Source organism: Spermophilus citellus (genome assembly GCF_964194105.1).
Source record: "Spermophilus citellus genome assembly, chromosome: 17".
NCBI classification, from domain to species: domain Eukaryota; kingdom Metazoa; phylum Chordata; class Mammalia; order Rodentia; family Sciuridae; genus Spermophilus; species Spermophilus citellus.
Window position 1 is genome coordinate 51,696,391 of NC_138199.1, and position 14,510 is coordinate 51,710,900.

The following is a 14,510-nucleotide window of genomic DNA, read 5'->3' on the forward strand; positions in this document are numbered from 1 at the left end:
CAGGAGAATTGAGAGGAGCAAAGAGAGGGGGGAGTCACAAGGCCACCTTAAGGTCAGGAACAGGAATGGAGGCAGTTTGGGGCAGGCAGAACAACATGGACCCAGATGGGTGAGTTTTGAGGTGCCAGGAGACACCCAGGTAGAGATGGGTTTGCAGGTGGAAGAGGAATTCTGGAGCTCAAAGGAAAGAGTGGAGTAGGACAGTGCGGCCTTGTGCAGTGTTGTTTGCTAACATTATTTTCCAGGGGAGTGGAAAACAGGGTTCTGGGAACTCCCCCAAAAGGAGCAGGAGGCCAGAAAGGGAGGATGAAAAGCAGGGTCCAGGAGGCTACTATGGTGGGCAGCATAGGTTACTCTGGGAGATGGTGGGAGGCCCTCACCAAAACCCCCAGGGTTCAGCAGATGGGCTGGTGGAGGAGAGGCCAGTGGACCCAGCTAGGGGTGGAAGGAGAGGCTCCCATGCAAACTGTCCACTGTACAGGATTCTTCAGGCATTTTTGGCAGCCAGCTGGCAGTTGGATTGATCTGGGGCTGGGGATTGGCTGGGTGGGAAAAGGAGAAAGTGTATTTGAGCCCTGTGTAGGTGGAATTTGCTGTGTAGGTGGAATTGCAGGTTTCCCAAACGGGGTGAGTGGAGAGGGAACTTGGGTGTTTGCTTGGCACCGGGATTAGTGTTCAGGGAGCTTTGGTGATTCCAACCAGGACTGTGTATGTGAACTGGGCTCCAACTGTCAAGTGTTAGGCACTGTGGAGAGACTATAGCAGGGCTGTGTCTAAAAAGGTTTATCTAGGGATGGATATAGAACTCGGAGGCGGGTGGGGGACCCGCCCCAGTTCCCTGAAAAATCTGCGAGCTGGATTAAGGTGCTGGGAAGGCCTCGGATGGCGGAGGGGCTGGAGTGGTCTCCGCAAGGATGGTGACCATTCAGCTAACACAAGGATGGAGGAGGAACGTCTTATATGCCCTTATGGATTCCGATTTGGTCTGGGTCTGTTGAGGAGGGTGTATGGTGTGAGTGTAGAGGGCTCTGAGGCCATCAAGCCCCGACTCCTCACCTTGACCTGTCTCCCCTTACAGGGCTCGTGGGCCCCCAAGAAGGAGCCTTATGCCCGGGAGATGCTGGCGATCTCCTTCATCTCGGCGGTCAACCGCAAGCGGAAGAAGCGGCGGGAGGCGCGGGGGCTGGGCAGCAGCACCGACGACGACTCGGAGCAGGAGGCACACAAGCCCGTGGCGCCGGCGCCGGGACCCCCGGAGCGGCCAGAGGGGCAGCTGCCTAGCGCCACTGCCCCCGAGGCCCCCGGGCGCCTCAGCCCCCCGGCAGCACCAGAGGAGCGGCCGGCCGCGGACACGCGCTCCATCGTCTCGGGCTACTCCACCCTGTCCACCATGGACCGCAGCGTGTGTTCGGGCGCCGGGGTCCGGCGGGCGGGGGCGGGGGACGAGGCGGACGACGAGCGCAGCGAGCTGAGCCACGTGGAGACGGACACGGAGGGTGGCGCGGGCCCGGGGGGTCGCCTGGTGCGCCGGCCCTCCTTCAGCTCGCACCACCTAATACCCTGCGACACCCTGGCGCGGCGCCGCCTGTCCCGCAGCCGCCCGGACGCCGAGGGCGCGGGCACGGGCGCGGGCCGAGGAGTCGCCCGCGCCCCAGAGCTACCGGGCTCGGCCTCGTCCAGCAGCCAGGAGTCGCTGCGCCCCCCGGCGGCCGCGGCGGCGCTGGGCTCGCGGCCCTCGCGCATGGAGGCGCTGCGGCTGCGCCTTCGCGGTACGGCCGACGACATGTTGGCGGTGCGGCTGCGGCGGCCACTGTCGCCTGAGACGCGGCGGCGCCGGAGCAGCTGGCGCCGCCACACGGTGGTGGTGCAGAGCCCTCTGACCGACCTCAACTTCAACGAATGGAAGGAGCTGGGTGGAGGTGGGGGGCCGGAGCCCACGGGTGCGCGGGCACACAGTGACAACAAGGACTCCGGCCTCAGCAGCCTAGAATCCACCAAGGCGCGGGCCTCATCGTCCGCCGCCTCGCTGCCACCAGGAGACCTGGCGGCCCTGCAGAGCCAGCCCCCACGCCGTTCGACCGCCTCCCGCCTCCATCAGTGTCTGTGACACCCTTTTCCCTTTCGCACGCCCCTCGGACTCCAGTCCTCCCCGAGCCCCTTGGGGAACTGGGGTCTCCTTGGCTTGCACTCACTCTCCTGTAGCCCCTGGGTGCCGCCCCGGGCCGCAGGCGTCTCTGGTTTGTGTGCCGGAGTTGAGGAGCGGTGGGCAGGGGAGAAACCCCAGCTGGACCACTGGCGGGAGCCGGCGGTGGGGAGAGGGAAGGGGCTGCTGAGGTCCGTGTGCCCTGAACATGTGACTTGAGTGTGCCCTTCTGGGCTTGCTATGGCTTCACTTAGAGACCCTTGTTGACCATGGGGTGTGGATTTAGTCCGAAACCCCCAAGTTTCAGACTAAAGGAAAGGTCGCGGGTGACACTGGCTTTTTGCTTCTTTCCTCTGCCCCTCCCGCCAATAGCTCGTAGCTAAGGAAGCGGGGTGTATGTATGTATGTCTGGGGAGAGGAGAGGGGTGCCCCTGGGGGGAAATGGGCGTCTGTGTGGTGTGTGTGTGTGTGTCACTGTCCAAAGGTGTTTCCAGTAGCAACTTCTGCCCTCACTCCCACCTGTCCTCCCATGTGCTCCCAGGTTCCCTGCCTTTGGTGCCTACAGGGATCCTGCCCCTGCTTCTCAGTGCCAGAGAAGGGATTGGGGCCGTTCTGCAAAGACGGGACTGTAAACCCTCACCAGGGGTCACATCCCCTACACACTCTTGCCAACCTCTTAAGTCACCCCCACAAGCTCTTTTACCACGGGGAACTAACTCCTTGTTGCCCAGTTTGAGGAGGGTCCTCGGGCCCCTGCTGGTACCTCCCTCCTTTTTGTTCTTCCAGTTGTGCCTGTTCCTTCCACTGCTCAGGCACGCAGACCCCACTTTCTCTTAAGGAGGGGAATATTCAAGAACACCCCTGGTGTCTATATCAGTGATTTTTGGGTTCTGAACTGAGCTGTTCCTGCAGGATGGGCGGGACCAGCCCTCACTAGCCCCTTTCACGTTGTAAATAAACCTCAGATCACCAGCCCCCCCCCCTTTCTCATTCCAGGGAAAGCCCAGGTGGGGTTGTGAACACCCCCCCCAAGCCACCTCGGTCAGTCCTTGTTTTATGCAAAAATTTGCTGTAAAGTAGATTTCTGTCTCCTCCCTCTCCCAGCCTTTTATTGTAAATATTGTCTCTAAATGTGTAACATATTATAAAGAATTTATAAGGATTTTTAAAGATGTTTTGCTCATTTAAAAAAGTGTTGTAACAGTGTTGGATAAAGCCCTCCCCCCACCTCCGCATGGGTCCTTTCACTGTGTCCTTGACACACTTCTCTAAGCAACAACTAAGATTTCCTGCTTCTGAAAAGTCCTGTCTTAAAAGTACAGTCTATATCTTGGAAATAAATGACCTTCCTTGAGGCACAAGTCATCAGTGTCACTTGTTTTGGAGGGAGGAGTGGGACAGAGCAGGGCTTGTGATGGGGGACAGGTGAGTACCAGGCCCAAGAAAGGAGGAAATGGGCTGGACCAGGTGGAGGCAAACCTATTTCTCCTGATGGGCTTTTGCAAGTGTCCAGGGAGACTAGTATGAGCAGTGACATAGGCACAGACACAAGTTGGAGGGGCAGCAGTTTTTCTCATTGCTGCCTTGAGCGTCTGCTCTTTTTTTCTGTAGATTATTTCTCAGGTTGGCCCGGACCTTCAAAATGGTCTCAGGTGCTGCCCGGCAGACAGGAGGTTTGGTCCAGCTGTCATGGGCACCCCGGGCCTGGATTATATTGGGAAAGGACTGTGTGGGGCTTGCCGGTTGTCCAAATCACATGTATAAGCTTATAACATGGGTGGCTTTCTTCATGGCTCTCTAGTTGCCCTGCCATTTATTTCCAGGCTGCCTCTGAGGAGCCTGGTGTCCTCTAAGAGAGGAAGAGCAGGAGAGGGAATGTAGACTGGGGGAAGCTCAGTCACTGAATCCCCTTGCCCTCCCCCAACACCCCAGGGCTTTAATGGTGAAACCAATCCCCAACTCCCCTGAGCTCAACACCATTGTTATCTCCGTTTTACATGTGAGGAAACTGAGGCTCAGAGCAGTGACTTAATGTGCCCCAGGTCACTCATTCTTCAAGGAAGTGGGTGGATAAGTCTTAAGTCCAAGCTGAAGACACAGGCGTGCTGTTACCCCCCACTGGGTCAGCTTCTGCAGACTGTGGTAGGCTTTGAATGAAAATAGTTCAAACCCTTGTTCTCTGTCTTTTGAAAATAAAGGAGAAATGAAGACATCTCATAAGAATTATTGCTGGCATGTCTGCCATATAAACATGGTGAGTGAACCTTTGAGCTAAAATGGAGCTACCAGAGAGTAACTTGAATCCACATGAAGAAATTTTAAAAAAGAAAAGAAAAAAAAAAACAGTAAGGGGGGCTGGGGTTGTGGCTCAGTGGTAGAGCACTTCCTAGCATGCATGAGGCACTGAGTTCGATTCTCAGCACCACATATAAATGAATAAATAAAAAATAAAGGTCCATCAACAACTTAAAAAAGTTAAAAAAAAACACATAAGGATAACTTCATAGATATTATGAAAGATGGTATATTTTTGTTGTAATTCTGTGTTCAACTATGTCTTTAAAAGACGATTGCATAAAGCAGTAGTTATAAAACTGTGCTGTCATGTAATGGTGTAGTTTGTAATGACAGTATGAAGGAGTGGGGACAGAGTGCAGCCAAAGGAGCAAAGTTTTTATAAACTATTAAAATTTACTATTGGGCTGGGGATGTGGCTCAAGTGGTAGTGCGCTCGCCTGGCATGTGTGTGGCCCGGGTTTGATCCTCAGCACCACATACAAACAAAGATGTTGTGTCCGCCGAAAACTAAAAAGATAAATAAATATTAAAATTTACTATTAATCCAAGCTAGATTATTTTAGAGTTTAACTAGAAATTAAGATGCTAATTGGGATCCCCAGGGCATCTACTAAGAAAATAACTAAGAAAACATTGTAAATGAAACAAGAAGGGAATTTAAAAGATACATTAGAAAATATCTATTTTAGGGTCAGGTGTGGTGGCACACATCTCTAATCCCAGCAACTTTGGAGGCTGAGGCAGGAGGGTCCTTGAGTTCAAAGCTAGCTTCAGCAATTCAGTGAGGCTCTAAGCAACTTAGACTTTGTCTCTAAATAAAATATTTAAAAAGCTGGAGATGTCGCTAGGTGGTAAAGCATCCCTGAGTTCAATCCCTAATACCAATAAACAAATAGGTAGATAAATATGAATTTAAAAGTAAAAATAAATATGAGCAAATGATTTAAAAAGATACTTCTTCAGAGAAGATACACACAATAAACACATGAAAAGATGCCCAACATCATTCCTTATAAAGGAAATGCCAATCAAAGCCACAATGAGCTATGAGGTCACACACTGAAGATGGCTGAAGTGGAAAAGACAGACAATAACAAGTTTTGACAAGGATGTGGAGAAATTAGAACCCGTGTACATAGGTGGTCAGACCACAAAGTAGCAGCTGCTTTGGAAAACAGTTTGGCAGTTCCTCAAAATGTGAACTAAGAGCTACTATAAACCCAATAATTCTCCTCCTGGATATGGACCCAAGAGAACTGAAACATGTCCACACACACACACACACACACAAAAATAACCACCTTGTACTTGAACATTCACATACTAGCAACCTAAATGTCCATCAATTGATGAACATAAAAGAAAAACAACTTAAAATGGAAATCCATACAATGGAACATATTTAGCTGCAAAAGAAATGAAGTACAAGTCGGGCATAGCAGCACACCCCTGTAATCCCAGCAACTCAGGAGTCTGAGACAGGAGGATCAAAAGTTTAAGGACAGCCTCAACAACTGGGCAAGGTCCTAAGCAACTTAGTCAGACCCTCTCTCAAAATAAAAAATAAAAAAGGACTGGGGGCGTGATTCAGTAGTTGAGCACCCCTGGGTTCAGTCCCTGGTACTAGAAATAACTAACTAAGTAAATAAATAAGGAGTGAAGTATTGATTCATGCCATGACATTTGAAAACATGCCAGAAAGAAGCCAGTCTCAGGAGCCAGGCACTGTGGTGCCTGTCTGAAATCCTACAACTTGGGAGGCTGAAGCAGGATTGCAAATTGAAAGCCAGCCTGGGCAACTTAGAGACCTGTCTCAAAATAAAAAGGGAGGGCTGGGGATGTGGCTCAAGCGGTAGCGCACTCGCCTGGCATGCGTGCGACCCGGTTCGATCCTCAGCACCACATACCAACAAAGATGTTGTGTCCGCCGAGAAATAAAAAATAAATATTAAAAAATTCTCTCTCTCTCTCTCTCTCTCTCTCACTCTCTCTCTTAAAAAAAAAAATAAAAATAAAAAGGGATGTGGCTCAGGAGTAAAGCACCCCCAGGTTCAATCCCCAGTACCAAAAAAGAAAGAAGCGAATCACAAAAAACCATATGTTGTATAACTCCATTTGTGGAAGTGTCTGGAATGTGCAACTCCAGAGAGTCAAAGTAGATGAGCAGTTATGGAGGCCTGGGGGTGGGGACCAGGAGGGGGCAGAGAGGAAGGAGCTGGAATGAGGAATGATTGTTAAGGGTCAGAGTTTCTTTTGGGAATGTTGAAACTGTTCTAGAATTAGATCATGGTGATGGCTGCACATATCTGAGAACATACTAAAAACCACTGAACTGTAGGTTTTAAATGGGTGAATTTTATGGTGTGTAAACTATATCTCAATAAAGCCCCAAAGACAAACAACAGACTGTGCTCTAAAACCAGCTCTGCCTGTCCATCGAGGTTCGATGCTTCAGGGGAAGAGTTTTTTTGTGGGGGAGGAAATTCCAAATCTACTAGAGTTGAAGTAAAGGACTAAGGTGTTCTCCTGACCTTCTGGCAGAAACCTATAGAGGAACCATAACTATCAGCCTGAGCTAAAGCAAGGTGGGGGCATTTTGAGATTTCTGGGGTGGTGACCAGGGTTGTGGGATGGGGCCTCCTGCCAGGTGTGCCGTTGTGGTGTCAATCTGTCAACATCAGTGACCTTCAAGGAACCTGTTGCCTGTTAAGTGGCATAGAAGCCACAGGCCCAAGGCTTTAACCCTGTGGATAGAGCTCACTCTGAGTTCAGGGAGTGCTTATGACACTCAAATATCAAAAAGGGAGAGACTAGCCTGGGTGTGGTAACCACACCTATAGTCCCAGCTGCTCATGAGGCTAAGGAGGGTTGCTTGAGCCCAGGAGTTGGAGGCCAGCCTGGGCAACATAGTAAAACTTTGTCTCTTAAAAATAAAAAAAATAATAAAGTGGCACATGCCTGTAATTCCAGTCTCAGCAAAAGCAAGATGCTAAGCAACTCAGTGAGACCCTGTCTCTAAGTAGAATACAAAACAGGGCTGGGGATGTGGCTCAGTGGTTGAGTGCCCCTGAGTTCAATCCCTGGTATTAATAATAATAATAATAAAACAGGAAGAAAATGCTGAGGGTGGGTCCCAGGGGAGATGTACCCAAGATGAGGGCCTTCTCAGGCTCCTATTTTTGCCCAGCCCATTAGAACTGGAGCTCTGAGGCCTATCTGATCTCGCTCCAACCCTTGCTTTGCTCGGCCTTCTCCACTAGTAAAATAGAGATAACACAATCTCCTGCCCAAATCATTAGATTAAATGAGCACTCCATAGACATCCAAGATTAGTAACATACAGTATTATTAATGAAGGCCAGCTGTGGGGAGGATGCGTCCTGGGTTGCATTCTGGCTCCGTTGCTTTAGATCTACAACTGACCCTCTCTTTGCCCTTCCTCAGCCCCGGGGTTGTCAGCTGCATGGTGGCTTCCTGCTTTTACCTGCTCCTCCTCTCCATCGCTGTAGCCAGAGGGAACTTCTGAAATACTTGGTCAGATACAACACTTTCCTACGGAAAACCCTCCGATCGCTTCCCATGGCTCTGAGATGAGATCCACCTGCCTTACCCCAGCCCACAACCGAACCTGGTGGGGCTTCGACCCACCACCTGACCTTCCTGCTTGGCTTTTTGGTTCATTTTCTTAGAACCCATTCCTCTCCACCCTGGGGCCTTCAGCCTTGGACAGACCCTCAGCCACCAGCTCCTACAAAGTCACGCCTCATTCTTAAGGTCTCCACTCAGATGTGACCTCAGCCTGGTCATCCTGAGGACGTCGCCACCACTCACTGCCACAATTGTCACAGGCCTGTTCCTTACAGGCCACTGCTTGCCACCTGCCACAATTGGCTAGGTGTGTTCCTGCTTTCTGGCTGGCTTCCTGTAAAGACCCCATGGTTCCAGGGAGCAGGGAATTCACCTGCAAGGGCATTTGAAGGCTGAGTGAAGTGTCTGGCATAATCCCTGGCCTGCGGCTGAGGGTTCCATTTGTTCTGTGATCTTGAACTGTCCATGCATGGCGTGATGATTTGGGGAGATAAAGGAGGGAGGCATTGGCTACTGTCCCAATTTTCTGGGAATAGGATAGAGAAGGAAGACAGGGTCTGCTGACATGCTAAAGAACACAGGGATGAGCCGGGTGTGGTGGCACACACCTGTAATTCCAGCGGCTCGGGAGGCTGAGGCTGGAGGATCTCAAGTTCAAAGCCAACCTCAGCAAAAGCGAGGCACTAAGCAACACAGTGAGACCCTCTCCCTAAATAAAATACAAAATAGAGCTGGAGATGTGGCTCAGTGGTCGAGTGCCCCCGAGTTCAATCCCCAGTACCAACAACAACAACAACAAAAGGGATGAGCTGTGGGTAGGAAGAGGTCTGTAGAGCTTCTGGGGGCCTTGACAGGAGGGGTCTCACGCAGTGGGCATTCCCAGCAGACAGCAGATTCCCAGCCCCTGGCTCCAAAGGGGACTTTAGCAAAAAGAAAAGACACTGGGGCTTTAAGGAGCTCAGGATTGCAAGACACTGTCATTACCTTATGAGACAAGTCATGGGGGTTTTATTTGTGTTTTTTAATATTTTTTGGGGGGGTGGTGATGGACCTTTATTTATTTATACGTGGCACTGAGAATCGAACCTAGTGCCTCACACAAGTGAGGCAAGTGCTCCTCCACGGAGCCACCACCCCAGCCCCAAGTCATGTTTTTTTTTTTTTTTTTTTTTTTGTGTGTGTGTGTGTATGTGCGTGTTTTTTGTTTTTTTTTTGTGGGAAGAGGCAGGTAGAAGAGATCCAATAACGCCAGACTGCAGCCAAGTGGGACAACACCTAGAAGGGCAGTCTCCAGGACACTTAGAACATTGGTGCAACCTCTGGAATCAAAAAAAAAAAAAAAACCAACCAAACAAACAAACAAAAAAAACCCCCAACAACCCCAGTAGAACATCCAGGTAGTTGACAGTGTTTGCTCACGCATGCACACACCCGAAGCATGGAGGTGGAGATGCAAGGCGCAGTATTCATGTTACAAGTACAGAAATCTGAAAGCTGCTGCTCTGGAAAAGATGGGGAACCCCATGAAGGGTCATCCCACCAGAGGACAGGAGGCTGAAACCCACCCAGGGGTAATTCAATCCTACTTGGTTTCTTGGAGAAAGCACTGGGTTTGGGAACAGGCAGAGCTGGGTTTCAATTCTGAGCCTATGTTTTCCTATTGTGTGACGCAGGGCGAAATGCCCAACAGCTCTGAGTGCTGGCTTGGTCACTGGAATGTAAGGAGCACCCAGAGCTACTTCACTGATGGTTGAGAGGATTTGGGGGGCACCTCCTGGATTGCTGAGCCAGGAACTGGCCCCTAAGTTCGTAGGGTCCCTCTTCAGTATCTGAGGTGGTATTTGTTCCTATGGCCCTTGGGGCAGTGCCAGCCCCACGGCCACTTCTCCTTACTTACCCACCTGCCAACTGTGAGGGCTCTGGCTGCCCAGAATTCCTACCCTCTGCCCGTTATCCCAGCTCCTTCTAAACCCTAAGGGTGAGGATGAGAAATAACGAGGCAGCAGCCAATGGGCAGAGATCCAGGAGAAAAAAAAAAAACAAGTTTTATTAAAGCCCCAAACACTTGGCTAGAAAAACCAAAAAAGAAGAGCAGGGAGGTGGGGAGAAGAAAAAAGGACATTAAAAAAGAGACAGAAAACACAGCAACCCTTTTCCATTTAAAAATTGTCAAGTTACACCAACAGGGGTCACAGAATATCCACAGAAGCCATCACTGCTACACCAACACGGGCCCTACGGGGGAATGGGGCAGGTGCGGAGCTGGGGCTGGCCCCTGGGGGGCCCCACCTGGGACCCCGCTCAGAGCTTTGAGGCTCTTGGGGAAACAGCATATTGTGGAAAGGGCAGGAGAGAAACCCCCCCATGCGAGTAACACAGCACAGTGGGCAGGGGCGGGGACCTGGTACAGGGGTCCCCAGACAGCTTAGTTTCTCTTGGTCAAGCACACACTGATGGACAGAGAAGCAAGGCGCATGCAGCTGGGGGGGTGACGTGCGGCGGGCATTGAGGGGCCAGTGGGGACGGAGGGCTCTGGAAGGGAGCCAGGGAGAGTGGTGCAGGGATGAGGGGACACACACACGTCTCCACACACACACACACACACACACACACACACACACACAGGTACTCCCACACTCCTGGGTCTGCACCAGCACACACATGCATACATATGCACCCACAGGCACAGGTCACATGCACCTCCATGTACACACCTCTGTCCATATGTGGCCCCAGACAGGTCTCTTGCAGCCAGGCATGTCCGCGCACACACTACACATGTGCCCACATGCAAAGCTCCTCTCACACTAATGTGCAGACAGGCGTGTGCTGATGCCCAAACAGGTTACCTGCACCTACGTGTACACACCTCCCCATGCACACAATAGGCCATTCCTGTGCATGCACGTCCCATGCATCTACACACATGGGTAAGTCAGTTTGTGCCAGTGCGCACACGCACACGCACACGCACACACAAACACGGAGGCTGCACACAATCCCACACAAATGCTTCCCAGCCCATAAATGCACAGGAACCAAAGTGAAGAAAGGTGAAAATCCCACTGGGTTTTACTGGGACGGGCGGGGCGGGACATGGCTCCCTCCATCTGCCCCTGCATGGATGGACACTTCCCCCATCTCCCCCTCCCCCCACAAAGGGACATTCAACTCTGGACAATGACGGTGGGGCACACACTCAGGTCACAGGCTGAGGTGGGTGTGGGGACAAGCGAAGAATAGCAAGCAAAGAGTAATGGAGTGGAGGGAGGAGGGGGCACCACTCCCCCCTCCCCTCCCAAGTCAGGGGGTCTCTGTACAGCCAAATCAAACCCAACCATGTCACTGGACCACAGAAGCCAGACCAATGTGCCCACCCCACCCCCCTCCCCCGCCAAACAGCGGCCAGGGAGAGAGGGCCGTGGTTTTCTTTTTTTTCTTTTTTTAAATATTTATATATATTTATATTACGTATATTATATATATATAATATGTAAATATATTTTTAAAACAATATAAAATGTTAAGACACTTCACTTAAATGTAAAGAGTTGCCTGCAATTAAAAGTAATTGCATCATTTATGAGGTCCTTTTTTTCCCCTATTTTCTAGGTTGTTTTTTTTTTTTTTCCGGGAGGGATATTTTTTTTTCCTCTTCTTTGTTATTTTTCAAAAAGGCTTGCTTGCCTTGGTACAAAAATGATCCAAAGCTAAAAAACAAGGATGAACCAACAAAAACAAAAACAATGAAGAAACACAACCCAGTTCCCCTCCCTCAGAAGCTCCCCCCCGGCAACCCCCCCCCAGTGCTGACCTTGCCCTGCCAGGCCCCAGGGTCTTGGGGTCTGTGCCCTTCAGTGGCTCCTTCTTTCTGTGCTTACTGGGGACGAATCCCAACGCCCCCTCCCTGTGCTTACTGCACTTTGTGCTCCAGATCCCAACCCTGTGCCCTAGGAGCCGCCTCCCTCCTCCCTCCCCTCCCCAGTCTCCCTGCCAGCCCTTTTCTGTGCCCCCTGGGGGGCCAGGACTGAGAACCCAAATCATCAGCCTCTCCTCCAGTCTCCAGGGCCTGGCCAAAAGCCAGTCTTCACTGCCCAAGGCCTCTGCGGGTCAGGGCAGTCACAGGCAGGGACACTGGCTGGCTGCTCAGGACTTGGGGACCCTCAAACATCTCACCAGTGGTCACCAGATCCCCATGGAGAAAGCACATCTCATCCTCTCCCTGAAAACCCTCAAATCACAATGAGGATGGTTGAAGGGCAGATCACCCCACCCGAGGGGTCAGAGCTGTCCTCACTGCCCCCCACCAATCAATCCCTTCTCTATTCTCCCCATATCCCTCACAACCAGACCCTTCCCACCCTCCGGGCCTTCAGACTTAATTTTCTAGGCCCTTCAATCTTGCCCTCCCCACCCCCATTAAATAAGTTAATGGCATTTAAAGTGCTAAATTAGGAAACTAAAAGTACCAAATGCCCCTCCCGGGGCTGCCCTCTCCCAAGGTAGGGCCCCAGTGGCAGGCCTCCCTCCACCCAGCCTCCACACCAGCAGTCTGAGGGCTTCCTTCCTCCATTAGCACAGGCCAGCCCCTACCCAAGCAGGATGCTATGTGGCCTTGGCTGCCTGGCCTCACAACCTGCCTAAGACTTGGGCCTCCTCTCTGGCTGGTCCTGTCCGTCTTGCCTCCAGGCCCACTGGGGGCGAGAGGAAGGGAGCAGAGTAGCAGCAGTGTTCAGTCTCATGGAGGCTGGACAGGGAGTGGGGCATCTCCAGGGCCAGGACCTCCCTCGTCCCATCTTCCAGACTGATGCCGGGGTTGGTCCAATGTCCACAGGTTCCTCCAGGAAGGTTCGGAGGAAAAGGAGAGGGACCTCTCGCCGCTCCAAGTCTCCGTGGCTCAGAGTTTGTTTGGAGTGTTCTTGGGAAGTTGGGGGGAAGGTGGGGAAGGAGGCAGGGAGCAGGAACTCAGGATGGACTCGGGAGGACGAGTGGCGAAAGAGAAAAGGGAGAGAAGATGAAAGGAAGTGGGCCAGGAGAAGGCCATCTGGGAACAGGAAGTCAAAGGAAGGTGGTGTGTTTGGTTTTTAATTGTACTGTTTTGTTTTGTTTTTTAAAAAAAGATAATTAAAAGTGAATCATTTAAAAAACCAAAAACACCAATTGAGGGATGAGGACGGGGAGCTGAGGAGGGCCACACCCATGACAACCCTTCCCAGGTCTGGAGAACAGGGTGGGGGGATGGAGGAAAGCAGAGTAGGGAGAGATGACGGGAGCGAGGGAGAAGACAGGCTGGGGTGGAGGCGTGAGGGGCTTCTAGAAGGAGATGGAAGAATTCCTTGCCCCAAAGGAAGTCAATACAGGGATGGAGGTTCTGGAAGCCGAGGGCTTTTCTGAGACTGGGCTTGAGGTCTCATTCGACCCGCTCATCTCTTTAGATGGTTTAGTGGCCTGGAACAAAAACAGGGGTCAGGGGTCAGAGAGAGCAAAGGAGAGCCTTCATGCTGGCCCCCAGCTGAAGTTTTGAAAAAAATGGAAAACCTCCACAAATCCAAGAGAAAATGAACTGCAAAAGCAAGAAACCAGAGGGGCATCTGGAGAAGGCAGTCGCCTGAATTGAGTGGCAGGGGGAGGGCTCTGCAGGGGCAGAAAGGTGGGGGAGGGGCAGGGGTTGGAACAAAGGGCCCAGAAACCAGAGTGGGGTCCGTCGTGGTCACTGATAGGAAAGAGAGAAGGCAGGAGAGAGACACCAGAGGAGCACAAGAGAGCCCGGGGTAGGCGAGGGGATAAGCGGGTAGGAGAGGGTTGGGGGAGGGGAGGGAGAAGAAGTGAACCGTTAGCTGCGACAGGGGTGCAAGCCCTCCAGAGTGGGAGGCAGAGGGGGCCAGCAGCCCAGCCCAGCATTCAGGGACCCTCTTGCACCTCAGCAGGTGATAGGTACCAAGCAGAAGGATCCTGGTGGAAACAGGAATCAGCTTGTTCTCTTGGGGAACACCTCCCCAAAGAACTCCTGCCTGGGACTCTGGGAAAGAAGGCACCCAGCACCCAGCACCCAGCCTCCCTCTCAGCACTGGAAGACACCCCACCCCCGCAAGTGGAGAGGCCACTCCGTCAAGAAGTGTCCTGCTTTCACTGGCCAGCACTGACGGGCAGAACCAGCTGCTCACCCTCCTCCCACCTCCCAGAGACTCTGCATCTCTACTGGTCCTGGCGGCTTGACCTCCGAAATTGTGGTCTCCATAGGGTGGTTCAAGAACCATCTGCATCATCTCTAGGACATGTGTCACAAATGCAGATTCCTGGGTCCCCCTCCAGAATGTTTCTGATGTGGGTTTGGGAATGTGCATTTTAAGCAGGTGCCCGGGTGTTTAATTTTGGAATCCTCTGTGAGGACCACACAGACCAGGCTTTCTCCCCGCAACTTCTGGACTCGCTTAGCTACTAACAGCTTTGATAGTTTAAGAACGTGACTGAAAAGATAAGA

At 51.8% G+C, this 14,510-nt stretch overlaps 2 protein-coding genes across 8 annotated transcripts in view; one reads left to right on the forward strand and one right to left on the reverse strand.

The window, feature by feature from the left end:
* The window catches only part of ARHGAP23 (Rho GTPase activating protein 23), a 72,797-nt gene extending 69,305 nt beyond the window's left edge, over window positions 1–3,492 (forward strand). For all 5 annotated transcript variants that reach the window (XM_081272669.1, XM_081272670.1, XM_081272667.1 and 2 more), the window contains one exon: window positions 1,079–3,492. In XM_081272669.1, the coding sequence (XP_081128795.1) occupies window positions 1,079–2,107 (1,029 nt within the window). In that variant the 3' untranslated portion in view covers window positions 2,108–3,492. The remainder of the gene's footprint in view (window positions 1–1,078) is intronic.
* Window positions 3,493–10,098: 6,606 nt separating this feature from the next.
* The window catches only part of SRCIN1 (SRC kinase signaling inhibitor 1), a 64,215-nt gene continuing 59,803 nt past the window's right edge, over window positions 10,099–14,510 (reverse strand). For 2 of the 3 annotated variants that reach the window (XM_081271250.1, XM_081271249.1), the window contains one exon: window positions 10,100–13,477. In XM_081271250.1, coding sequence (XP_081127376.1) covers window positions 13,343–13,477 — 135 coding nt within the window. In that variant the 3' untranslated portion in view covers window positions 10,100–13,342. Of the gene's footprint in view, window positions 13,478–14,510 lie in introns of all 3 variants that reach the window. The other variant, XM_081271248.1, reaches the window with a different exon arrangement.